Source organism: Euleptes europaea, chromosome 20 (genome assembly GCF_029931775.1).
Source record: "Euleptes europaea isolate rEulEur1 chromosome 20, rEulEur1.hap1, whole genome shotgun sequence".
Lineage (NCBI taxonomy): Eukaryota > Metazoa > Chordata > Lepidosauria > Squamata > Sphaerodactylidae > Euleptes > Euleptes europaea.
Window position 1 is genome coordinate 2,314,911 of NC_079331.1, and position 27,335 is coordinate 2,342,245.

General features: G+C 49.8%; 1 protein-coding gene across 1 annotated transcript in view; it reads left to right on the top strand.

Moving 5' to 3' along the window:
- Positions 1-294: 294 nt before the first annotated feature.
- Positions 295-27,335, top strand: part of TRPM1 (transient receptor potential cation channel subfamily M member 1) — a 41,175-nt gene continuing 14,134 nt past the window's right edge. The window contains exons 1-17 of the mRNA XM_056866029.1: positions 295-579; positions 3,501-3,580; positions 4,781-4,976; positions 5,638-5,851; positions 7,000-7,124; positions 8,870-9,041; positions 11,335-11,509; positions 13,842-13,965; positions 15,418-15,490; positions 16,455-16,555; positions 17,747-17,920; positions 18,395-18,529; positions 19,650-19,700; positions 22,088-22,228; positions 23,357-23,386; positions 25,728-26,020; positions 27,076-27,304. Of these exons, the coding sequence (XP_056722007.1) occupies positions 295-579; positions 3,501-3,580; positions 4,781-4,976; positions 5,638-5,851; positions 7,000-7,124; positions 8,870-9,041; positions 11,335-11,509; positions 13,842-13,965; positions 15,418-15,490; positions 16,455-16,555; positions 17,747-17,920; positions 18,395-18,529; positions 19,650-19,700; positions 22,088-22,228; positions 23,357-23,386; positions 25,728-26,020; positions 27,076-27,304 (2,598 nt within the window). The remainder of the gene's footprint in view (positions 580-3,500; positions 3,581-4,780; positions 4,977-5,637; positions 5,852-6,999; positions 7,125-8,869; positions 9,042-11,334; positions 11,510-13,841; positions 13,966-15,417; positions 15,491-16,454; positions 16,556-17,746; positions 17,921-18,394; positions 18,530-19,649; positions 19,701-22,087; positions 22,229-23,356; positions 23,387-25,727; positions 26,021-27,075; positions 27,305-27,335) is intronic.

A 27,335-nucleotide genomic window follows, 5' to 3' on the forward strand; every position in this document is an offset into this window, starting at 1 on the left:
AATGTCTGCTGCCCGAGTTGGCGCTGCTGGCCCGGTTGTGGGAGACTGGTTGAAAAGTTGCCAGCATCCCCCTCCCGAAAAGACCCCACCCCTTTTCTGACAAGGTTCCTGTGTTTTTCAGTCTCCTTCAACAGGTAGACATTCAGAGATAGAAAGGTTCCCCCCTACGCCGTATCTCCCTGCTGTGAAAATCTTTGCCCTTTGCATTTCTCTCTCTGCTAAAAGCACGGCGGCCCTCCGGGGGGGGGGGTAGGGGGGTTGACAACCTGAACCTGTACAGATAACAACGAGGCAATGTGCCCGTCTACATCAGTCATGTGCCCAACTGGGCAAAGGCTGAGCGAGCGCATCAGCCAGGAGCGGTGCTCCGAATCTTACCGGGGAGACAGGGAGACGCTTTATCCTTTGCCTCCTCCGGATTTAATTGGAGGGGGCTCTCGGCCACCTCCTTTGTTAGCGATTTGGAAAAGGGGCCGAGGAGGCATCTCGTTCCCAGAAAGAGGACGAGAGACGTGCGGATGGTGCTGTGGGGAAGCGACTAGACCAAAGCACTTTGCGGGCAGGTTAAGGAGAGGGAAGGTAAGTGGTCTCTAAGGAGATGCGTTTTCCAAGGGGGAAGCTGGGCCCTGGGGAGCCAGGCTTCCGTTGTCTTCTGTCACGGTCCTTAGTTTGAGGCACTTAAAAGCTGTTTTGGTGTTAGGATATTGTTCCCAAAAGTCTTCAGCAAACTAGTGGCCAAGGATGAAGAAGAAGAAGAGTTGGTTTTTATATGCTGACTTTCTCTACCACTTAAGGAAGAATCAAACTGGCTTACAGTCTCCTTCCCTTCCCCTCCCCACAACAGACACCCTGTGAGGTAGGTGGGGCTGAGAGAGTGTGACTAACCCATGGTCACCCAGCTGGCTTCATGTGTAGGACTGGGGAAACCAACCCAGTTCACCAGATTAGCCTCCGCCACTCATGTGGAGGAGTGGGGGAATCAAACCCGGTTCTCCGGATCAGACTCCACTGCTCCAAACCACCGTTCTTAACCACTCCACCATGCTGGATGCCCAAACAAGCTGCATCTCAAAGAGCGTGAAGCCCCCAGCCAGCGATCCGCTTGGGAAATCTCAGAATGAACTGGGAGCCAGGAAAAGCCAAAGATAGCAGAAGAGTGAAAAGGACTTTGGTTTCCCCACTCCTACACACAAAGCCAGCTGGGTGAACTTGGGCTAGTCACAGCTCTCTCAGGCCCACCTACCTCACAGGGTGTCTGCTGTGGGGAGGGGAAGGTGACTGTAAACCGGTTTGAGTCTCCCTTAAGTGGTAGAGAAAGTCGGCACATAGAAACCAACTCCTCCTCCTCCTCCTCCTCCTTCTTCCTGGATAAAGACACTGCCAGGACCAAATGATTGGTGCTCAACCATAGATTACAGATTGGTGGGGACAGCACTTAACGCACACACGCAGGTCCCTCCTCTTCCCGGACCCCACCCTACCCAGGCTCCACCCCCAAATCTCCAGGAATTTCCCAACCCAGAATTGGCAACCCTCACTGAGGTCCAAATCCTGCCCACCCTGCTACAGTTTGATAGCTTATTGTTATTTATTCTCTGTGCTTTTTTATCCCACCCTTCCTCCAGGAAGCTGGGGGTGCTGTACTTTGTCCCCAGCACTGTCTTATCTTCACAACAATCCTGCAAGGGTGTATTATTTCGTATTCACTATTACATTGATACAAGGCCCAGGATCTTGGGGAGGAGCTCCTGTCCAGGCACTGACCAGCCCTAGGACTGCTCAGTTTCAGCGAGGTGGCCGGATCATGTCCCCTCCAGCTGCCTCGTCAACTTTCTTTTCAATTCAACTCCCTGTCTTAGTAGCTTTGTGGAGTGGCAACAATCGCATGCCAGCAAATTGCGCGATTTGCTATTAATAGTTTAAAAACTGGAGCAGCAAAACTCTTAGCCTAAGCCAAAGGCCAGTGGCGTGTAGGAAAATGCACTCCCTGGTTCCCAGTTGCATGTCCTACAGACTGCTTTTAACACAGCCGTCCAGCCGCCGTTCAATTTGCTCTAAAACCATTAGATATAATTAATGCCGTATGACCTCCTTTTCCCCTTTTCCCCAAGAATGTTGAGCCGGACACCTAATGAGGACCCCTGAAAGGGCTATTATGCCCAATTGTCTCAATTATGCAAAACAGCGCTGAGATCCCATCCATCAAAGAGAGGGTGTCCTTCAGACGAGAAGGTTCAGCCCGCTCGCTCGGTCCGGCGAGCCGTTTCTGCCGAGCAGGCATTCTCCCCAGCCGCTTTAAGCCCCTTGTTTGGAGAGGAGGGGAAAGGAGGTTTAGCAGATTGGAGATTTGGGCAGATTTGTTGCGCCACGTTCCCACCACAAGTTGGAAACACCCTCCGGGCAGGGAGATGGGTCATGGGGTTTGCAAAAGGATTACCTTCAAAGGGAGTCATGGGGTTGGACTGGACACAGGCGCAACTCACATGCTTCTCATATGAGACCCTCTTCTTAATGCGGTGGGACTCGCAAGGGGTTCTCGTGGACTTGGAAGAGGCTTGGGTGCGAGCCTGAAGATAAGAGACAAACGTCTAAGCAGGGGAAACGATGGCCAACCACAAGCCCAAAACCTTACTCTTCATTTAGATCTGTTAGAGATCCAACATCTTTCCACACTTGTGAAATAAGAGCTGTCCAGGGACTAACAGGTAGGACTGTTGGCTTATTTTCAAGCTACGTTTTGTGTTGTTTTCACGGCTGGGCTGTGCACACTTTGTTTACCAAGGTCAAGTTTTAAAGATGCATAATATGTGAGCTTAGAGGGAAGGCAGCATGATGTAGCCCGATCTTGTCAGATCTCGGAAGCTAAGCAGGACCGGTACTTGGAAGGGAGACCGCCGAGGAAGACTCTGCAGAGGAAGCCAATGGCAAACCGCCTCCGCTTCTCACTTGCCTTGAAAGCCCCTTGCTGGGGTCACACGGGTTGGCTGTGACTTGACAGCAGTTCACACACACACCATATGTGCCCATAAATGTTACAGCGACAAGCTGTGGAAACTTTAGCGGTGGTGGTGGAAAGGGCCGTAAAGTCCCAGCTGACTTACGGTGACCCCCATAGGGGTTTTCAAGGCAAGAGATGAACAGAGGTGGTTTGCCATTGCCTGCCTCTGCGGAGAACTTCTTTGTTGGTCTCCTATCCGAGTACTAACCAGGGCCGACCCTGCTTAGCTTCCGAGATCTGACAAGATTGTCATTGTTTGAAATCTGAGGGCGGCGGAGGCTGCTCTTAATTTTGTGGAAGGTGACGCTGGACAAATAAGAAGCTCTCGCGTGATGATCCCGTTTTAGCAGTTTGATCCATAGTTAGGCCTTGGATGCGAGATCACCAAGGAAGCCCAGGGTTGTTGCATAGAGGCGGATGACAGCAAACCATCCTTGCTTCGGTATAAAGCAGCTCCATGTGTTCATGCGCCTGCCAGGTTGTTCCTCTTTTCTCCCCTTAGGGTCAAAAAGCTTGGATAGAGAAAACCTTTACCAAAAGAGAGTGCATCTACATCATTCCCAACAGCAAGGATTCCAACAGGTAACCTTCCGCTTCCGTAGTTCTGGGCCCAACGAACAATATATTCTGACAGTGAGATATCCCCCTAGCTTCATCATGTCCCCCACATCCCGCCCCTGGTGGAATGAGGCTTTCCCTCCCCAGCGCCTCTTTAATACATCTTTTTGTGCTCGTCGCATTTGCTCATCTCAGTTTTTCGGAATACCACCACGACGCTGTTTGCCTGCCTATACCTACTTTTTTTGACAATTCTTCACCTCTCTATAGCCTTCTTTCTAGCTAGATTAAATGCTAACCCTTCAATGGTTATGCAAGGCAGAATTTTGAATTGACCTTACGCGGAAAGGACTTGCCCGTGCTCTTCTAACTCCATCGACTCATCAGCTCATGTGCTCTTGGAACACCATTTCTATGAGGACCTTAGAGCACGATATAGCTCTCCTCTTTTAATACATAAATCCAATGCCTCTGTGTCTGATATAATGCCTTTTTTATTGATAGGGACCCCAAGGCTACATTGGCAGTGGCAAAATTTATCTCAGTCCTTATATCCCCCAAACGTTAGATTCAAAACTATGCTTCTCCAGATCAATGGATCAAGGAGTTTCTAAGGTTTGAAGCAGGAGTGGGGAACGTCAGGCCCGGGGGCCATATAAGGCCTGTGAAATCATTTGGTCTGGCCCTTCATGGGTCCTGGCAGATCTCTATCTCAGAAGGATGCCGCCCTGCCTGAATCTCTTGGGCCCGGCTGGGGACAGCCGAGCTCAAAAGCGAGTCTCTCTACGTGGCAGACACTCGGAGCCGTCTCCGGCCGTGCCTCTTGGCTAAACGTTTGACCAAATATAGCAGGCTAATTTTTAAGTTGATAATTTTGTAGGGCCCGCGAATGATGTTATAAATATCCAAATGGCCCTTGGCAGAAAAAAAGGTTCCTCACCCCTGGGATAAAAGAAGGATGGTACGTTTTCTTTTATTTCAGCGGGGTGGAAAGTGGAGAAGGAAGAGCAAGCATCTCGGGGGTACGGGCAGACCTGACCGCTGGCTGCACATCTGTGTGTTGGGTCGGGCGTTGACAGAATCAGACCCTTAACAGTCTTGAAAAGGTGCCTTTGCTCGGCGTCCTGGCTTTATTTTTGCCACGCAGCAGAGCGGCATTGCCAGCCCGGACCCTCCCGGACCTCTCCGTTCCCCTTCTGATTTCGTTCCCCACCTGCCTTCCAGGTGCTGCTGCGGCAACCTCATCGCTCAACACATCGCGATTCCTCCGGGCGGGACCGCGAACAAGAACGAGGAGGAGACAAAGCCGGTGGATGCGCAGCCCGAGAAATGGTCCGTCACGAAGCACACCCAGGGGTTCCCGACGGATGCCTACGGAAACCTGGAGTTCCAAGGGGGAGGGCATGCCAATAAGTCCATGGTGAGCGAGGGAGGAACACCTGTTTGTTTCTTCGTTTCATTTATATGAAATGGGGGCCCAGTGGGCTTGCACCAGTGGGGGCCCAAATGAGCTTGCATCATTCTCCTCTCCTCCATTTGTATCCTCACAACAACCCTGTGAGGCAGGATAGGTTGAGTGTGTGTGCACTTGCCCAAGGCCGCCCAGAAAGCTTCCATGGCTCAGTGGAGATTCAAACCCGAGTCTCCCAGATCCTGGTGGTGTAGTGGTTAAGAGCGGTGGTTTGGAGCAGTGGATTCTGATCTGGAGAACCAGGTTTGGTTCCCCACTCCTCCACACGAAGCCAGCTGGGTGACCTTGGGCTAGTCACAGCTCTCTTAGAGCTTTCTCAGCCCCACCTACCTCACAGGGTGTCTGTTGGGAGGGGAAGGGGTGATTGTTACGCCGGTTTGATTCTGCCTTAAGTGGCAGAGAAAGTCAGCATATAAAAACCAACCTTCTTCTTCTTTTGGGTTAGGGAGAAAAGTGGAATATAAATAAAGTAAATAAATAAAATAGAGGCTAGGCAGAGAGATAGAGAGAGATTGTTCATGCTTCCCCTTGCAAGCAGAGTCAAAGGGCCTTCAAAACACCTGGGGAAAGTTGTTGCCTTGTTAAGGGTCCGGCTCGCTTTCTCTTGCAGTATATCAGACTGTCCTACGACACCAAGCCAGACGTGCTGCTCCACCTCATGGTGAAGGACTGGCAGCTGGAACTCCCCAAGCTCTTGATCTCCGTCCACGGAGGGCTGCAGAACTTCGACCTGCAACCCAAGCTGAAGCAGGTGTTCGGGAAGGGCCTGATTAAGGCCGCCATGACCACGGGAGCCTGGATCTTCACCGGAGGCGTGAGTACGGGTAAGTGACGGGGCAGCCAAAGAGATGGGAGGCCGAAGGGCCGGAGCAGAACTGGGCATCTTGCAACTCGGGTTGCCAACCTCCCAGTAGTAGCAGGAGATCTCCTGCTATTACAACTGCTCTCCCAACTATAGAAATCCTGGAGAAAAGGGCCGCTTTGGCAATTGGACTCTATGGCATTGGAGTCCCTCCCCTCCCCAAACCCTGCCCTCCTCAGGCCCCCCAAAACCTCCCACCGGTGGCCAAGAGGGACCTGGCAACCCTTGTTGCAGCCAGTGGGGGGGAAAGAACCTGTGGCCGCTCTGCAGACATTAGCAACCCAACAGTTGTTGTTGTTGTTGTTGGTGGTGGTGGTGGTGGTGGTGTGTGTGTGTGTGTGTGTGTATGTGTTTCATGGCTGAGTAGTGTAGGGTTGCCAACCTCCAGGTTGGGCCTGGCGATCTCCTGCAATGACAGCTGATCTCCAGACTACACGGATTCGCTTTCCCTGAAGAAAATGGCTGCTTTGGGGGGTGGACTGTACGGCATTATATCTTGCCGAGGTCCCGTCCCCAAACCCTACCCTCTCCTGGCTCCACCTCAAAATCTCCAGATATATCCCAACCCAGATTTGGCAACCCTGGGTCAGAGCATCTGCTTGGCATGCAGAGGGGCTCAGGTTCAATCTCTGGCATCTCCAGTTCGAAGCATCAGCTAGCAGCTCATGTGAAAGACCCCAGCCCGAGACCCTGGAGAGCCACAGTATATAACACTGGCCTTGGTTGAAAAGTGGGCTTTCATGTGTCCAGGCATTCTCTCTCTCTCTCTCTCTCTCTCTCTGTGTGTGTGTGTGTGTGTGTGTGTATGGAAGAAACTCTTTCTAAATTTCATGTTGCTGCCCTAAGGAAAAACCACATGAACACATGAAGCTGCCTTCTACTGAATCAGACCCTCGGTCCATCAAAGCCAGCATTGTCTACTCAGACCGGCAGCGGCTCTCCAGGGTCTCAGGCAGGGGTCTTTCCCATCACCTCCTTGCCTGGTTCCTTTAACTGGAGATGCCGGAGATTGAACCTGGGACCTTCTGCATGCCAAGCAGAGGCTCTACCACTGAGCCACTGCCCCTCCCTGGTGGCTTCTTCTCTTAAGGGGTTTGTTCCCTCCGGTAGGGGTGATTCGCCATGTCGGAGACGCTTTAAAAGACCACTCTTCCAAGTCCAGAGGACGCATCTGTGCCATCGGGATCGCCCCCTGGGGCATTGTGGAAAACAAGGAGGACCTCATTGGGAAAGATGTAAGTCCTCTGCTTCCTGTGGAGTTTTTGATGAGGGCAATTCATGCTGAATGCTGGAGACAGCACATTTTCACCCGACAAACGTCTCCTGATGTGCGAACCAGCATATGTTGTTTCTATAAAAAGACATCACCTTTCCTGTTTTGTACCTTTTAATCTGTGGGGGCCCCAACCAAACACTACCAGTTTACACCAAATTGAAGAGATGTGTAATACTGAACACATGAACACATTGAAGCTGCCTTATACTGAATCAGACCCTCGGTCCATCGAAGTCAGTATTGTCTACTCAGACCGGCAGCGGCTCTCCAGGGTCTCAGGCAGAGGTCCTTCACATCACCTACTTGCCTAGTCCCTTTAACTGGAGATGCCACTGGGGATTGAACCTGGGACCTTCTGCATGCCAAGCAGAGGCTCTACCACTGAGCCACAGCCCCTCCCTGAGATTATTTCAGAGGTTGAAGTTAAGGCCTGAGATTGTTTCAGAGGTTGGGGGATGCCGTTTGAGTAGGGAAGCCAGCCTCTAGGTGGGACCTGGGGATCCCTCGGAATGACAGCTCATCCCCAGACGACAGAGATCAGTTCCCCTGGGGTAAATGGATGCTTTGTCGGGTGGACTCTGTGGCATTGTACCCCACTGAGGTCCCTGCCCTCCCCAGGCTCCATTCCCAAATCTCCAGGAGTTTCCCAACCTGGATTTAGCAACCCTACCCCCCCCCGCATCCCCCACCAGTGGCCAGCAGGGACTTGGCAACCCTACATTTGTAGCCAAAACAGTTAAAACCTGATGTGATCGGCACCTTTCCAAGCTGAATTACAGTTGCATAGGGCCCCGACTCAGCTGTCAGTTTAAACCCCTCCCTCCATGGTTTAGCTAATCAAACCCAACCTTACTCCACAGTTACAGCACTTTATAGTGAGAAAGACAGATGCCTGTGTTTCTTTTATCTTTAAAGAGCTAATAATATGGGGACCAGTTTTTATAAGCAGCTTAGACATTCTTCCCTTTATATTTTTTTTAAAACAGTCAAAAGGTGAAGATGATTTTAAGCTGAAACGCATCCGTCGGGAAAAGAGCTGTGCAGAGTTTTGTATTTTTAACAGAGCGCATGGAGGGAAGAATCACAGAATTCCTTAGCACAGCAGTCTCCATTGTGGGGCCGGTGGGCACTATGGTGCCCACCAATACCTTACGTGGCACCCACCAAGTGTTCTCAGAAAGCAGGTGGAGCCAAGTAGGGATCCTGCCCAACACAGCTTTTGATAGGCCATTGGAGATCTGATCTGCTGTGCAGATTAAAATAGTGTTGCTTTAGCAACAGCTGCCCACCGGCGTTGGTTTTAATCTGTCTTTCCCTCATCTTTGCCAGCACATTTTTAAAATCTTCCCTGCATTTGGGCTTCCTCTGGGTTTGTGTGTGGTTCCACCACCCATGGCAGCCATTCTGTGGTCGCGCCCACCTTCCCTTGTCAGAATTTCACAGGTCCATGCAGGCTGCGGGGGGGCTGCCTTAGCATGTAGCCTGTCTTGTGCAGTGTGCCGTGAAGCTGGCGTGTGCAGTTAGCTGCCACATGAGAAGTTGTGCAAAGTCCCGTGGAGGGAGAGCCTTGGCTGCATCTCGTGTAAAACCAAGCCGAAACCATAGGGCAGACGCGCCCAGATGGAGCTGTAAATGAAACCGATGAGCAGATAAAATCTATGCTTATTTGTTCCCAAATAAAAATTGCGCTTTTCTTTTTGGCAGGTGACAAGGGTTTATCAAACCATGTCAAATCCACTAAGCAAACTCTCTGTGCTCAACAGTTCCCATACGCACTTCATCCTCGCTGACAACGGCACACTGGGAAAGTACGGGGCAGAAGTCAAATTGCGGCGCCAACTGGAGAAGCACATCTCGCTCCAGAAAATCAATACCCGTAAGTGGCGGATTTTCATAAACAAAGCGCCCCCTTGTTATATTGCTGAATTTGTACAAAGTAAATCTTTATTTTCCTGGCACTTCCAAGAATGAGAGAAGTGACTGATGGATCAGCCTGATATCAAACCTGCAGGCTGCTCGGCAGCGAACTGAGCATTTGGCTTTATTTGTTAGACCCCAGGGGCAGTGAGCTGGAGGGTCTCCATTTCATCCTCACAACAACCCTGTGAGTTAAGCTACACTGAAAGATAGCAGTGTGGTTAAAAATGTTGTGAAGGAGGCCTCTGGTGCTTGCCCGCTTGCTGCTTGTAAATGAAACGCTTTCCCAGCAAACCATTGTTTGTTGTTCTGTCCAAATCACAAACCATAGTTTCAATTCAAGACCTTTATTGGCATACAAAACCATAGTTTGTTGTTCCGTCCAAATCACAAACCATACTTTGTTGTTCTGTCCAAATCACAAACCTTACATTGTTGTTCTGTCCAAATCACACCTTGGTTTGTTCCCTTCTGAACCAGGATTGCAAACCACAGGTGGGAGGCCACAGAAGCAAACCATAGATTTGGAGCTTAAACAGAAGAACAAACTCTGGTTTGCCGTGAAAGGGGATGCATTTTGTTTTCAAGCTGCATGTTTTGAGTGTTATCAGGCTCAGGGTTGCTTTGTTTCTTGGGCACCGAATTGTTCCTCTGGCTGTACAACCCATGCCACGAATCTCAAAACCTACCGGTTTGTGGACCTTTTACTGCCAGCCACCTGTTCAAAAAACTACATTCAGACACTCATAGATGCCCTCGCTGAAAATCCAGGCAGAGAGGCAGAACAATCTAATCGGCACAGTTTGAGCTCGGACTCTGAGATCCTTGAACACATGAACACATGAAGCTGCCTTCTACTGAATCAGGCCCTCGGTCCATCAAAGTCAGTATTGTCTACTCAGACAGGCAGGGGCTCTCTAGCGTCTCAGGCAGAGGCCTTTCACATCACCTACGTGCCTAGTCCCTTTAACTGGAGATGCCACTGGGGATTGAACCTGGGTCCTTCTGCATGCCAAGCAGATGCTCTGCCACTGAGCCATGGCCCCTCTCCTTCCTGTCTTGAATCTCAGTCCCAGGATCCCACCACAGCTACCATTTTCTACTGAAGGAAGAGCCGCGTTAAGTTGGTGGAAGGCTTCCAACTTCACTGGCTGGAGTGGTAGGATAGGCTGTCCTCCCGACGCCCGGCCCTTGAAGGCACCTAACTCTGAACATCACACACGGTTTTTAGGATAACGCATTTTTTTCCCTTTTAGTCCGGCGAGTTCCTGAGTTGAGAGGTATCATGGGATGACCGAGTCTGCAGTGATGACCTGACCTGTGGGCTTCCCTTTGTCATCCTATGCCTGGAGATCGCAGTGGGGCAGGGACAGCAAAGGGGTGCTCAGCTGTCGTCTCTAACACCGGCCGGCCGTTATTTCCCACCTTACGCTAGAAGGGCTCATGCTGACGGGGTCCCCCCGCCACTTTGGGCGGATGTTGTATTCCTAAGGGTGCGTCTGCAGAACAAGCTTAAGGACCGAAATCAAATGGGTCTGTCTAGGATGTAAAGTCAAATGGGTCTGTCTAGTCTAACATCCTGCTTCCCGCAGTGGCCAGTCAGACGCCCCAGAAGAATCACAGAATCATAGTGTTGGAAGGGACCCACCAGGGTCATGTAGTCCAACCCCCTGCACAATGCAAGAAATTCACAACTACCTTCCCCCCACACACACCCAGTGACCCCTACTCCATGCCCAGAAGATGGCCCAGATGCCCTCCCTCTCATGAACTGCCTAAGGTCATAGAATCAGCACTGCTGACAGATGGCCATCTAGCCTGTGCCTAAAAACCTCCAGGGAAGGAGAGCTCACCACCTCCCGAGGAAGCCTGTTCCACTGAGGAACCTCTCTAACTGTTAGAAAATTCATCCTAACATCTAGACGGAAACTCTTTTGATTTAATTTTAACCCGTTGGTTCTAATCCAACCTTCTGGGGCAACAGAAAACAACTTGGCACCCTCCTCTCTGTGACAGCCCTTCAAGTACTTGAAGATGGTTATCAGATCCCCTCTCAGTCTTCCCCTCTTCAGGCTAAACATACCCAGCTCCTTCAACCTTTCCTCATAGGGCTTGGTCCTATGAGGAGACATGATAGAGCACGGTTCCCCAATGTGGGCTACCATGGCGCTCGCCAGTACTTCCCTTGGCGCCCGCTGAGCTTTTCAGAAAGTGGGTAGGGCCATGCTCACCTTGCCTGGTTTCTTCCGCAGGGCTCGGGCAGGGTGTGCCGGTGGTCGGACTGATAGTCGAAGGGGGCCCCAATGTCATCTCGATTGTCTTGGAATGCCTCCGCGAAGAGCCCCCTATTCCCGTGGTGATCTGTGACGGCAGCGGGCGGGCATCGGACATTTTGTCGTTCGCGCACAAGTATTCAGAAGAAGGAGGGTAAGATCCGAGGCCTCGTTGCGGGGAGCGTAACGGAGATCCGGCTGCTTGGAAGCTGGAAAGGAAACATTCACAAGTAATAAGAAGTGCTTCACTCCAGATTTTCAAAATGCTGTAAATTCCTTGAGATCACTGGGCCATCCAAGCTACTGAAATCTCTCTCTGGGTTTTCATATTGCTGTTTGACTGATGAATTGAATTGCTTTTTATCAAGCAGAATTTCCAAAAAGATACTAATCCCAGCCCCCTTGTTAATGCAACAGCATACAAAACACCATATGCTGTTGTTTATCATAATGTTTAATAAAAATTAATTGGGTTTGTCAGCCAAACGGGTATATGGAGAACCAGTTCCCAATTGTAACCTTCCTACACATGGGAGAACTTAAGAGCAGGGTTTTACCCAGGGGAGTCTTCAAAGTCTTGTGTGGTGTATAATATTATTTTTTACCAGAATCCCCAGGGCTAGGGTTGCCAACTCCAGGTTGGCAAATTCCCGGAGATATTGGAGGTGGAGTCTGGAGAGAATGAGAGAATGCCGCGCAGACAGGTTCCTTTGAACCTCAGTGTCTGGTTACTTTATTTACACTTTTGATGCCAATGTTTATTGGGGAGGGTCACTTATACCCCAAGCTCCTCTTCTGAAAGCTCCTAATCATGAATAGCAAATATTTTGGGATATGGCGTGGCAATTAAAGACAGACTGTTCTTCCATAACGTCATTGTGTAATAGCTGGTCATTTATTAGGGTGGCCAACTCCAGGTTGGAAAGTTGAACACACGTGGAGCTGCCTCATGCTGAATCAGACCCTCTGTCCATCAAGGTCAGTCTTGTCTGCTCAGACCGGCAGCGGCTCTCCAGGGTCTCAGGCAGAGGTCTTTCACATCACCCACTGCCTGGTCCTTTTAACTGGAGATGCTGGGGATTGAACCTGGGACCTTCTGCATGCCAAGCAGAGGCTCATCCACTGAGCCACAGCCCCAGAGCTTGGGGAACCCAGAGTTTGAGGAGGGGAGGGACCTCAACTGTGTATGGAGTCCCCATCCAAAGCAGCCATTTTTTCAGAGGAAATGATCTCTGTAGGCATAGGGCTGCCAACCTCCAGTTAATAGCTGGAGATCTCCCGCTATTACAACTGATCTCCAGGCGATAGAGATCAGTTCCCCTGGAGAAAACGGCTGCTGTGGCAATTGGACCCTATGGCATTGAAGTCCTTCCCCTCCCCAAACCCCTCCCTCCTCAGGCTCCGCCCCAAAAACCTCCCACTGGCATCGAAGAGGGACCTGGCAACCCTACTGTAGGAGGGAGGTGAATTGTAATTTCGGGAGCTCTCTAAGCCCTGGAGGTTGGCAAACCTAAAACATAATCATTCAACGTTTTCATTTTCACAACATCACCCTGGAAGCATGAAGATCAAACATTTCCCCCCTTTTGCAAGATCTGCCAAGTCTGGTATTGAATGGCAGTGCTTTCCCAAACCACTGTCTGTCTGCTACCTCTGGCAGGCGGCTCTGATGCGATCAAGCCTCTCCGGCGAAAGAGCTGCCTCGATAACGGGAGCTCTTGGAGAGCTCTCCTGAGCGGCTCTGATTTGAGAGCATAATTTCCTGATGAGCTTGGAGCTCTCTGTAACCCCCTTTGCGGCCTCAGCAGATTTTTTGGCTCGGAATGAATTGCCTGCCAGTCAAACCGAAAGAAGAGGAAATTGGAACAGGGTCGAGGACGGGCATCCTGGCGCGCTCGGATGGAAATGAAATGGCTTTTTGAAATCTTTTCTCTCCCCCACCCCACCCCTGCTGTCTGAGCCTCTAGGATTTTTTTTTCTATCGTGGATTGCCTTCATTATGAACGAATGCGGAGGGAGCATCTATATATGTCCAGGGACGAGGAGTGAGCAGTCTGTCAAGTTTATTGTATAAGGCCGTAGGCCATTACAATCTAAAACAGTATAGTGACAGGTTAAAATATACAAAACCAGAATCATTTACCCATGAATCCAGAAATAATCCTGTTAAAGTGTTTACCAGCTATGAATAAGAAACTCCTTGATGTATGCCTACATATGGTAACATTGGCAAGAATAAATTTTGCCAGATATTGGAAAGCAGCGACTTCTCCAAGCTTAAATACTTGGTTAAATGTGCTACAACAGCCTTGTAAGGTAGACCAACGCATGGGCGAGAATGCTTTTGTTTCCTCCCATCCGTTTTGTCTTCAGACTCTGAGTCACGGTCAACGTACACGCAAATGCTCTTTTCATAATTCCGAAAACGCGAATAGGAGAACAGAAAACAAAGCTCTTGTTTCTCTCTCTGTGTCTCTCTGGTTTAGCATCATTAGTGAGTCCCTGCGGGATCAGCTTCTAGTCACCATTCAGAAAACCTTCAACTACAACCGGAATCAAGCCCACCAGCTGTTCGTGGTCCTCATGGAATGCATGAAGAAAAAGGAGCTTGTAAGTTTCTTTTACTCTTTATTCACAGAAACAAGAGTGTTTCATAGGGTAGCTCTGTTGTTCTACAGCAGAGGAGCTGAATTCGAGTCCGGTAGCACCTTAGAGACAAGATTTTCGAGGTAGAAGCTTTCAAGAGTCAAAGCCCTGGTATCTGACGAAGGGAGCTTTGACTTTCAGCTTCTAGGAGGGGCCTGGAGATCTCCCGGAATTAACAACTGATTTTCAGACAACAGAGATCAGTTCCCCTGGAGAAAATGGCTGCTTTGGAGGACAAATTCTATGGTATTATACCCGAATGAGGGCCCATCTCTGGGTTGGGAAATTCCTGGAGATTTGGGGGTGGAGCCTGGGGAAGGGGGGGTTTGGGGAAGGAAGGGACCTAAGCGGAGTGTAATGCCACAGAGTCCACCCTCTAAAGCTGCCGTTTTCTCCAGGGGAACTGATCTCTGTCGTCTGGAGATCAGTTGTAGTCCTGGGAGATCTCCAGGCCCCACCTGGAGTCTGAGCGGGGAACCCTCCTCACCTTCGATGTCCTGGGTCACCCGGCACAGCTGGGAATCCCCTCTACTTATATAATCGTCCCCTGCCTTTCTCTGTGGACCAATGACTTTTGGGTGTCTTCCTTTTCACACAGTAAATACGGAAAGCAAATGGCAGAATGTACTTTTTTTTTTTAGCAATAGTGAAATTGCGGCGTTGTTATCCCCCCCGCCCAAGTGAAAGCTTGGGAGCAAAGAGACCAACTTGATCAGATTAAACACTAATCCGAATGTTCCAGTTTGGGGGTTGATGGATGGATGCAGACGGAACATCCAGGAATCCTCTTTGTTCTCTGTCCTCTGCCAAGTCCAACAAGGCTCCTTGTGGTGTACAGATCTCTGCGTGATGCAGTATCGTTGTAGGGTTTTTGTTCTCATTATTTGTTGTTATTTAAAACAATGCGATGCCGCGTTTCCACCTGATTAGGGTCCCCGAGGCAGCAAACACGAAAATATGAAAACGGTTGAAAGTTAAAAGCAGCATTTGAAATTATAAAATAATTTGATAAAAACACGTGAAGCTGCCTTGTACTGAATCAGACCATCAGTCCATCAAAGTCAGTATTGTCTACTCAGACTGGCAGCGGCTCTCCGGGGTCTAAGGCTGAGGTCCTTCACATCACCAACTTGCCTAGTCCCTTTAATTGGAGATGCCGGGGATTGAACCTGGGACCTTCTGCATGCCAAGCAGAGGCTCTACCACTGAGCCCCTCCCCCTGGGGCCTAAAACCTAAAACACCAAAACCAGGGACAAGGTTGACAATTATTTGCAGTATGCCAAAAACTAAGAAAAAAATGTCACCTGCTGGTGGAAGACAGATGAATTTCCCTGGGTAGGGGGTTCCAAAGTTTTGGTGTCCTTGTTACTGTACCCACCCACTCACCCACCCTCTTCATTTCTGCCGTCCTCCAGATCACCGTGTTCCGCATGGGTTCCGAGGGGCAGCAGGATATTGAGATGTCTATCTTGACAGCTCTGCTTAAAGGTGAGTTGCCCAAGCGAGGATGCAGACAACGGGGAAGAAACACGCTCGTCACCACTCGCACGAGTGACGGATGGCCAAAGTGTATGTCGGGGCCCCCAAGGATGCCATGGCTTCCGCCGACAACCTTTCCTGGCGCCCGCTTAGAAAGCGGGTGGCGCACGTGCCCAGCAGGGCTCCTGATCGGCCACTGGAGATCTGATTCGCTGAGCAGATTAAAATAACATTGATTCAGTGGCAGCTGACACCACAGCATGGTGTAGTGGTTAAGAGCAGTGGTTTGGAGTGGTGGAGTCTGACCTGGAGAACTGGGTTTGATTCCCCCACTCCTCCTACATGAGCGGCGCAGGCTAATCTGCTGAACTGGATTTGTTTCCCCTCTCCTATGCACGAAGCCAGCTGGGTGACCTTGGGCTAGTCACAGCTCTCTCAGCCTCACCTCCCTCATGGGATGTCTGTTGTGGAGAAAGGAAGATGATTGTAATCCATTTTGATTCTCCCTTAAGTGGTAGAGAAAGTCGGCAAATAAAAACCAACCTTCTTCTTCACAGGTTGGTTTTATTCTCTCTCACTCCCCTTTCCCAGTGTATTTTATAATTTACCACCATTCTTCCCTGAATTTGGGTTTCCTCTGGATCTTTTAACATTAATTTATTATGTACTTAATTAATACCCCGCCTCTCTCCCCGAAGCGGCTTACGTCATTCTCCTCCCCTCCCCTCCATTTTATCCTCACAGCAACCCGATGAGGTAGGCTAGGTTGGAAGTATGCAACTGGCCCGAGGTCACCCCGCAAGCTTCCAAGGCACAAGCAGGGATTCGAACCCGCTTCTCCTAGATCCGAGTGCGACACTTTTAACCACTACACCACTACAACTGAGCTCTCCCCAGATGTATTGTTCGATTGGTGGGGGAAGAATTGCCATCCCTCCCTTCGAAGTAACCGGTGCTTGCTTGTCGGCTTTAGGCACCAATGCTTCCGCGCCGGATCAGCTGAGCTTGGCGCTGGCCTGGAACCGCGTGGACATCGCCCGCAGTCAGATCTTCGTCTTCGGCCACCACTGGCCGGTAAGGTTTTCCCTTGGGGAGATGCTTTGGGATGTTGTGAATCGCTGTGGCCTCGATCCCAGTTCTTGGGGCTGGAGCCAAGCAGCTGCAGCCCCCCCCTCCCAGGTGATAACGCAAGGCCAGGAGATCACACGTGCCAGGGTCACCCTCCAAGCTGGACGACAGAGTGGGGCTGGAATGCTGTCTGGAAACTTCTAAAATGCATACCAACAAGAATTAAAACGTTGCCCAGGCTGGAGGGATCACCGAGGGAACGCCAAACGAAAGAAAAAAGTCTTTAACCTCTGGCGGAAGATGGCAATAGAAGGGGACAGATGAGTCTCCCTGGGGAGAGAGTTGAGAGTTTTGGTGTCACAACCAAGAAAGCCCTTTGCTTTATTGTGTGTGAGAGAGATGGGCATGAACACAGTACTCTAGGTTAGACCTCACCTACAGTACTGTGTTCAGTTTTGGGCACCGCAATTTAAGAAGGATGTAGACAAGCTGGAACGTGTCCAGAGGAGGGCAACAAAGATGGTGATGGGTCTGGAGACCAAGTCCTATGAGGAAAGGTTGAAGGAGCTGGGTATGTTTAGCCTGAAGAGGAGAAGACTGAGAGGGGATAGGATAACCATGTTCAAGTACTTGAAGGGCTGTCATGTAGAGGATGGTGCTGAGTTGTTTTCTGTTGCCCAAGAAGGTCGGACCAGAACCAACGGGTTGAAATTAAATCAAAAGAGTTTCCGTTTAGACATGAGGAAGGATTTGCTAACAGTTAGAGCGGTTCCTCAGTGGAACAGGCTTCCTCGGGAGGTGGTGAGCTCTCTTTCCCTGGAGGTTTTTAAGAAGAGGTTAGATGGCCATCTGTCAGCAATGTTGATTCTGTGACCTTAGGTAGTTCATGGGAGGAAGGGCATCCTGGCCATCTTCTGGGCATGGAGTAGAGGTCACTGGGAGTGTGGGGGGGGAGGTAGTTGTGAATTTCTTGCATTGTGCAGGGGGTGGGACTAGATCACCCTGGTGGTCCCTTCCAACTCTGTGATTCTATGAATACTGTACTTGTGCGTGTGTGTGTATTAGTATGGCACATGTGTTTGTGTATATCAGAGAGCGAAGGGAGGGGGATGCACACAAAGAAAGTATTACACTCAAAAAAGCCCCCTTTGTTCATTTCCACGGGTCTTGATTTCCATTTGTGTGCTGTTGACCCAGCCATTGGGAAGCCTCTCCGCTACAGAAGGATCCGGCCCGGAGAAGGAGAAGAAATCTCCCGTACCTCAAGTCAAAGCACCCCGAGGGAAAGGGAAAGGGAAAAAGAAAGGCGGGAAGCAGAAAGAAGAACCAGAAGAAGAGATGGATCCCAGGAAAATTGAACTGCTCAATTGGGTGAGGATCAAAAGGTCCCCTCTTCTCTGCCGTAATTTATTTATTCAAAGCATTTATTAGCTGTTTTTCTTCCTCACGGAGGTCAAGGTGGCTTGCAACACAGATAAAATACATAAAAGAAAATACACAAAAAACATAAGAACCAAAAATTTAAATTATCACTTAGGACTGCTTTAATCAAATGCAGTTCTAAATAAAACCGTCTTCACCGAGATCGACAGTGAGGGAGCCAGGCGCACCTCCCTGCAGAGGTTGTTCCATGATCATGGGGCTGCCACTGAAAAGGCCTTGTGGGTCCACCAAGTTGAGCGCATTGCGTAATTGATGCAAGCACCTCAGCCCTCATGCACTCCGAGGGGCCACCACACATGAGCCACCGAGCGCACAGAAGTGGCCCGCAGGCGTCCTGAACAGCGACCTTTGGAGGGACACTCGGGCGCTTTCATGTGGACAACAAGCTGCCCCTCTTTGCAGGTGAATTCCCTGGAGCAGGCAATGCTGGACGCGCTGGTCCTGGATCGTGTGGACTTTGTGAAGCTCCTGATCGAAAACGGAGTGAACATGCACAGCTTTCTCACTATCCCTCGGCTGGAAGAGCTCTACAACACCGTAAGTTGAACTCCTGCCCCGAGTGCCGGCTTCCCGCCTTCCTCCTGGGGCTGGGCCCCTTTTTTTCTGGGCAAGCCTTGAGCACCTTTGGGAGCTCAGTGAGTGGCTGGCAGGGGAGGGGCCGTGACTCAGTTTGTAAAGCCTCTGCTTGGCATGCAGAAGGTCCCAGGTTCAATCCCCGGCATCTCCAGTTAAAGAGACTAGGCAGGCAGGTGATGTGAAAGACCTCTGCCTGAGACCCTGGAGAGCCGCTACCGGTCTGAGTAGACAATACTGGCTTTGATGGACTGTTTGATTCAGTAGAAGGCAGCTTCATGTGTTCATGGCAGGAATCTCCATGCTGAAAAAAGGTGCCATTTTTATGTCCCTGCCTGTCATGCAGATATGAAAAAACGGTTTCTGGATGCACACTTTGCTGGGAAAAAACGTACCCTCTAGAACTGGGGTTCCCAACCTTTTTGAGCCGGTGGGCACCTTTGGGATTCTGACACAGGGTGGTGGGCGCAGCCACAAAATGGCGGCTGCCGGAGGCGGTGCCAGCCACAAAATGGCAGCTGCAGGAGGCACAGAGGATGCCCAAATGCAGGGGGAAAGGCGGGTAATTTAGAAGACTGAGGAAGAGGAGTGAGAGATACTGAAATAAAACACAGTGGTGGCAGCTGCCACCGAAACATTATTTTAATCTGCACAGTTTATCAGATCTTCAGTGGCCAATCAGAAACCCTGCTGGGGAAGCGCCCCGCCTGGCCCTACCCACTTTCTAAAAGCACTCGGTGGGCACCGGGAATGGCATCAGCAGGTCCCACTGCACCCATGGGTACCACATTGGAAACCCCTGCGCTAGAAGGAGCTGTGGATACGGAAGGGGGGTTGATAGTTTTTTCTTCTTGCTTTATACATCATGCCCTGTATAAACACACACACAGATTGTGAAAAATGTACCAGATAGCAAAGGCCAGAAGAAGAGCTGGAGAAGGGAAAGAACAGTGGGAAAGAGAACAGGGAGAAGCCAGGACCTGCTCAGATTCACACACTGCTTTGAAGAATAACAGAAGGCTTTTTTATTAAGGGGGTTCTCTCTTCAATTTTCTGAACGTTGCCTTGGGGTTGTTTGTTTCAGAGGCTGGGTCCCCCGAACACACTGCATGTGATTGTCAGGGATGTAAAGAAGGTAAGTTGTGCCAGGAGGAGCTAAACGTCTTTGGCCGTTTGTCTCGATTGTCAGTGGGAAGAGCGAACGTCAAGCAGCGTGACGTCTGAGCAGGAGGTCTCATGTGGCTCCCGAAGGGATTTGGGGAGCAGCCGCGGCTCGGGGGTAGAGCGTCTTTTCGGCATGCAGAAGGTCCCAGGTTCAATCCCCAGCATCCCCAGCTAAAAGGACCAGGCAGTAGGTGATGGGAAAGACCTCCGCCTGAGAACCTAGAGAGCTGCTGCCAGTCTGAGTAGACAATACTGGCATTGATGGACCAAGGGTCCTATTCAGTAGAAGGCAGCTTCATGTGTTCATGTCGTTATGTTCAGGGATAGCCCAAGAAAACACATCTTCAGACACAACGTGGCATTCTCTACCACAAAACATGGTCATGGCTTTGGTAGCTACTGAAGACCAATTCATGGAGGGAGGAGAGGGTCCATCGGTGGTAGTTGTGTTCCCTGGGGAGGCTGGGAATTCCTCAATCAGAAGAGGACAGCTACATTCAAGTACTTGAAGGGCTGTCATACATGTTCAAGTACTTGAAGGGCTGTCATATAGAGGAGGGTGCCGAGTTGTTTTCTGTTGCTCAAGAAGGTCGGACCAGAACCAACGGGTTGAAATTAAATCAAAAGAGTTTCCGTCTAGACATTAGGAAGATTTTTCTAACAGAGCGGTTCCTCAGTGGAACAGGCTTCCTCAGGAGGTGGTAAGCTCTCCTTCCCTGGAGGTTTTTAAGAAGAGGTTAGATGGCCATCTGTCAGCAATGCTGATTCTGTGACCTTAGGCAGATGATGAGAGGGAGGGCATCTTGGCCATCTTCTGGTCACTAGGGGTGTGGAGGGGGGAGGTAGTTTTGAATTTCCTGCATTGTGCAGGGGGTTGGACTTGATGGCCCTGGTGGTCCCTTCCAACTCTATGATTCTATGATTCACAGAGACCTGTTTGTTGGGTGAAAAGTTTGTGTGTTGCAAGCTTGTGTCTCACATTTCATGGCTGGCATTCGTTCATGACCTGTCATGTGTCTCTCTCATCTCTCCCTTTTTGTCTCCCTTTCCATCGCATTCCCACGGCTCATTCTCATTCAGCGGTTATCTAGGGGATTTGGATGGGTTAACATAGAGGTGAATAGCTTGCTGAGAACATAACGTTTCTGTCATAGTTGGCGATTCGTTTTATGTCTTTTGTAGACTAGATTCCCCCCCCCCTTCCACTTGCTTGTCTGCACACGCACAAAAAAATAAGAGAGAGCGATCCCGATTAAGCGGTGAAGCATTGTGATCGGATCAAAAGTCGCAGGATGTCTGCCAGATTTTAATGGTGCGCAATATTGCCGGTGGAGGTTCTAGAACTTGCTTGTTTACCAGCTCTGGAATAATCAAAAGCTTGTTTGGTATCTCGACACTGTGAGGCACAATGAACAGGAGTTTGTTAAAAACACCTTTGGATAGTCGGAGCTCTGGCCAGAATAGGGCTCTGGTATCCCCGAGACCTCTCTGGCCCCTGTTGCAACATACGTGGGTGGGAAGAAGACCACAACGGCACCCCGTTTTTAAAACTTGAGGTGGGGTGCACCGTCTGATGCCAAACTGAGAAGCAGGGCACTGCCTCCCGTTGCCTCTGACGCCTACCTTTCCTTCCCCCTGCCATATAAAAAGTATAATTTAATTAATCAGTCCCTAGCTCCGTAGGAAGGAGCCCCGTGGTGCAGAGTGGTCAGCTGTGGTACTGCTGTCAAAAGCTCTGCTCACGACCTGAGTTCGATCCCGACGGAAGTCGGTTTCAGGCAGCCGACTCAAGGCTGGCTCAGCCTTCCATCCTTCCGAGGTCGGTCAAATGAGGACCCGGCTTGCTGGGGGTAAAGGAAAGACGACTGGGGAAGGCAACGGCAAACCACCCCGTAAACATAGTCTGCCTAGTAAATGTCGGGATGCGACGTCACCCCATGGGTCAGTATTGACCTAGTGTTTGCACAGGGGGACTATCTTTACCTTTAGCTCCACAGGGACTGTCTCGAAGCAAATTCCCAGTCCGGCGAGCTCCCTGCTAAAAGAGGCAGTGTGTTTATTCATGCAGCAGCCCTGGAATAAGTAACTGCAGGCTTGAACCTGCCAGGGTGTTCCAGGCAAAGACGAGAGGACAGAGTTCCTTGCAAGGCTATGCTTTTGAATCTGGAGAAGATACCACCGGCTCTTCCAGAAGGTCCCCAAGAAAGGCCTTCAATGCTCAGCTGGCCTTGGTCTTGGCAGGAGGCAGACAGAGGGATGATTTCCCAGGCGCGTTTTGTGCAGCTCCTTGAAGGAAAATGGCTCTACGTGCCTCTGGTTTGGGGCTTCTCTTCCAACTAACGTTCTGGGGTTCCACAGGGAAATCTTCCCCCCGATTACCACATCAGTCTCATCGATATTGGCCTGGTGCTGGAATACCTAATGGGCGGAGCCTATCGCTGCAACTACACACGGAAGACTTTCCGGACCCTTTACAACAATTTGTTCGGACCGAAGAGGGTAAGATCAGCCAGGACCTTTCTGTCTCATCTTTTCCCAGCTCGTCAATCTCCATGTGCACTAGGGTAGCCAACCTCCAGATGGAGACTGGAGATTTCCTGGAATTACAACTGATGTCCAGACTACCAAGATCAGCTTCCCGGGAGAAAGAGTGTGGACTCTGCGGCATTATACCCACTGAGGTCCCTTCTCTCCCCAAACTCTCCCCTCCCTGGGCTCCACCCCGCAAATCTCCAGGAATGTCCCAGCTCAGAGTCAGTAACCTGAATGTGCATAGCAAATACGTAGTGTGGCCAGTATGCGCACAAAGTCCCAGCTCCCATATCCGGAAACTAGAGCACAGTTATTGGAGGGAAGATGTGTTTAGTTTAGTTTATTTGATTTATTTCCCCGCCCTTATTCGATTTATATCCCACCCTTTTTGGTCTTTTCTGCATCTGAATGTAAAGGCTACTACTTTGCGGCTAGCGCGCTCATTTCTGAAAAACTATCATTTCAAGGGAGGAGGAAGAGGGGAGTGTAGAATGGTAACAAACATATTTTTGAGGTTTTTTAGGGAGCCGGTGTGGTGTAGTGGTTAAGAGCGGTGGTTTGGAGCGGTGGAGTCTGATCTGGAGAACCGGGTTTGATTCCCCCACTCCTCCAACATGAGCAGCGGAGGCTAGTCTGGTGAACTGGGTTGATTTCCCCACTCCCACGCATGAAGCCAGCTGGGTGACCTTGGGCTAGTCACACTCTCTCAGCCTCATCTACCTCACAGGGTGTCTGTTGTGGGGAGGGGAAGGGAAGGTGATTGTAAGCTGGTTTGATTCTTCCTTAAGTGGTAGAGAAAGTCGGCAATGTAAAAACCAACTCTTCTTCTTCCTCTTTAGTGCATTTTCTCAGAAAGATACTGAGGAGCTGGCAATGTATTAATGTGATTAATATTTTTAACACTGTTATTTTCATTCATTCATTCATTCATAACCTTATGTATTGGCATGATAGCTAAAACATCAAATACAAAAATGGGACCGCCAATGCAAAATGCAGAGCAATTTTAAAATGGCCATTCTTTGGCCAGACATATACAACGCTTTTTTTTTACTAACTATATTTTTCTTCTTCTTTGTGTTTTAATGCATGCAGCCCAAAGCTCTTAAACTTCTCGGGATGGAGGTAAGTTGCTCGTACCACTTGAGAATACATTGTTCCACAAACCCCCACCCACCCACACATTCACTTCTCTTTCTCAGTTTAAGGGACAGGTAATGCATGAGATTGACAGCAGGTCAGGAGGATCGTTTCATTCAAGTTCATAGGAGGAGGCCCGTATAAGCAAGCCTGGAAACATCGCAGCATGGTGTAGTGGTTAAGAGCAGTGGTTTGGAGCCGTGGACTCTGATCTGGAGAACAGGGTTCGATTCCCCTCTCCTCCACATGAGTGGCGGAGGCTAATCTGGTGAACTGGATTGGTTTCCCCACTCGTCAACACGAAGCCAGCTGGGTGACCTTGGGCTAGTCACAGCTCTCTCAGCCCTGCCTACCTCACAGGGGTTGTTGTGGGGAGGGGAAGGGAAGGTGCTTGTAAGCCGGTTTGGTTCTTAAGTGGTAGAGGAAGTTGGCATATAAAAACCAACTCTTCTTCTTCATCATCCCTGTAGTCAACAGGGAGACGGAAAGGAGCAAAATGTTAAAAGGACAGCAGCTCTGAGAAACTATGGTAGTGCTTTTTCTGTCCAGGCTGGTAATTCTGGTACCTTAATTGTGTTTTTAAAATGGCCGCAAGCCAGGACTTAAAAATCACTTCAGGGAAAATACTGGCTTCCAGTGATGTTGTCAATGATGCTCTCTGGATTCTCTATTAAAGCGGAGTGAACAGCTGCTCCAGATGTTCAGCACGCCAAGTGCATGTGACAGGAAATGGCTGGATTGGGCCAGCTATGCATACCTCATTCCAGTATCAGGCTATCGAACAATACTTTATCCCCCCACAGACGATCCCAGGCTTTTAGGTTATCATTTAAACTATTTGAATGAACAAAAAGAAAATGTGACCGTACAGGAAATGCATCAGCCTCTATTGAAAAGGGGCACAAGTCCGCATTGTTATATCACAGTCTAAATCAGCCGTAAAATACAAAAATACAAAGCAAAGCTCGCCGGTCCGCAAAGCTGCTTAGCAGCTTTGCACTATACAAAGGAAGCACGGACGAGGCTTAATCTTCTTTGAAATCTCTTTGTCTTTTCTGGCGGCAACTGGGACTATGTGTTCATCTCTGCCAAGACAGGAGGAGGCTGGGTTTAAAGAGCCCAAAAGGGAGAAGGGGCAGCCGAGTTCTGACTTCTCTTGGAGGGAGGGGCTGTGGCTCAGTGGAAGAGCATCTGCTTGGCATGCAGAAGGCCCCAGGTTCAATCCCCGGCATCTCCAGTTAAAAGGGTCCAGGCAGTAGGTGATGTGAAAGGCCTCAGCCTGAGACCCTGGAGAGCCATTGCCTGTCTGAGTAGACAAGACTGACCTTGATGGACTAAGGGTCTGATTCAGTAGACGGCAGCTTCATGTGTGAAACCTCCATTCCTAGGTTTTTTGGTCAAATGTCAGAAATTGGATTTCTTCCTTCAAATCCTGACTTTTCCCCCCCAGCAATGACTCCCCCTTCCCTCTAAGGCACCTGCAGCGTTCTCAGTAGTTCCCTTCATTTCCTTCCATGCTAGTTACTGCAGTAATGATCTACACACCTTGACCCTAAAGGAAACTGGGTAGCCCTGCCTCGCTTTGAGCTTTATAACCGAGAGGTGAACAACCCTCTTCTGTGTCCGTAAGGATTCTTTCCATCCACTGCTTCTTTTGCTTGCCGTTTTGCTTGTTCTCCGCATGGCAGCCGAAAAACAATCATTGATGTTGGTATTAGAAATTATTCCTCCAGTGCTTCCCAAACTTCTGATAGGAGAGACCCAATTTTGTACCGAATTAAAACTGGAGGCACGTTTCATTTTTGCGCCAGAAATGGTTTACTGTTCAATGCGTGCATGAGTGAGAATTATTCCCTACCAAGGGGCTCACCCCTTGTGCTTCTGCATGAGTTACTGTTTGGTATGTTTCCCCTTACTGGAAAATAGCTCTGCTCTGCTTCTGTGTGATCGTACGCTTTAGTCACGCTCAGTGTGGAAAAATTGTTTGGCGTCAGCAGAGGTTGAGTGGCAACAGGCAGGATTCATACAGTGGTGAAGCGGGCAACCTCTTCAGGGTCACAGACTCACTGGCAGGCTCCATTTCATAGTTCAGGAATTAATTAATAAAACAGAACCCTTGTATTTCAATTCAGAAAAAAACGGGTAGATTCAGCAGCGCCCTGATATTGTCAACTGATTTGAGCATGGGGTGATGCATGAACCGTGCATGGCTATGCCCGTGAGCATTTTAATGGTTCGCTTAACTTGGAAGTGAATGCCGAGGGCCCAAGAAAGACTTGAGCCAGACTAGCAGGCCTGTGCTTCTAATGCCAGCTCTTTTCCATAGGACGATGAGACTCCAAGCAAAGGGAAGAAGAAGAAGAAGAAGAAGAAAGAGGAGGAAGTGGACATTGACGTGGACGACCCCGAGGTCAGCCGCTTCCAGTACCCCTTCCACGAGCTGATGGTGTGGGCGGTGCTGATGAAGCGGCAGAAGATGGCCCTCTTCCTCTGGCAGCGAGGCGAGGAGACGATGGCCAAGGCCCTGGTGGCCTGCAAGCTCTACAAAGCCATGGCCCATGAGTCTTCCGAGAGCGATCTGGTCGACGACATCTCTCAGGACCTGGACAACAACTCCAAGTGGGTCAGCTTGACCGGACGGCATGTAGGGTTGCCAGCTCTGGGTTGGGAAACACCTGGAGATTTTGGGGGTGGAGCCTGAGGAGGGCTGAAGAGGGCGGGGTTTGGAGAGGGGAGGGATTTCAGTGCCATAGAGTCCAGTGGCCAAAGCGGCCATTTTCTCTAGAAGAACTGATCTCTGTCGGCTGGAGACCAGTTGTAATGGCAGGAGATCTCCAGCTAGTACCTGGAGGTTGGAATTCAAAGGAAAAGCACAAGAACAAATTCCCATTTCATAATTCCCATTTCATAATAAGAGACGTCTTACCCAACTGTCCGTTTTCTAAGGAAGTAAGGTACATTCCTTTGATCCCTGAAGGATTCTTCAAGCATACGGAAGGATTTAAAGCTTGAAAAAATTATTATGAAATGGGAATTTACCGGAAGCCCATAGCACCGTTTATGATCTGTTGCTTTTTGTACTAATTTTCTATGCATGGACTTTTGTGAGTGTTTTTTGCGCCTTCTGAAGTTTTGTATGTATGGATTGTTTCGAGCGTTCTCAGCGCCTTTTGTAGTGACTTACGTTGTGTGTATTTTGTACTTTTTTCATCTTAGACCGTGTGTCTACTATCATTTTGATCAACTGCAGTTGTTTCCTTGTGGTTCTAACTTTATATTATATTTATTAGCAATCATTATTGATCATCCACATGCTTGATTTGAGCCTGTTCTTGTACTTTTCCTTTGAATTCCAACTCTCTGTTAAGCACTTGTAGCCCCCTTTTTTTGACCACCTGGAGGTTGGCAACCCTAGCTGGAGATCGGTTGTGATAGTGGGAGATCTCCAGCCACCACCTGGAGGTTGGCAACCCTAATGGCGTACCATGTAAAAACCGCGCTGCCCAGATGTTCCAGTCCGCCAAGCTCCTCTTAAAAATGAAAGGTGATAGGTCAACTTGCGTGCATCAGACAAGCTGAAGGTCACGTGGTTTGAGGAAGGAAATAGGTGAGGGAGTCTGTGTGCGTGGTCCGGTTTCCCCACTACCCTGACCCCCGTGTCCTCGCTTCTCCAGGGACTTTGGCCAGCTGGCGGTGGAGCTCCTCGATCAGTCCTATAAGCACGACGAGCAGGTGGCCATGAAACTCCTGACCTACGAGCTGAAAAACTGGAGCAACTCCACGTGCCTGAAACTGGCGGTGGCAGCCAAGCACCGGGACTTCATCGCGCACACCTGCAGCCAGATGTTGCTGACGGACATGTGGATGGGCAGGCTGCGCATGCGCAAAAACCCGGGCCTTAAGGTTGGCATGAGCCTCGGTGGGCAGGGACACG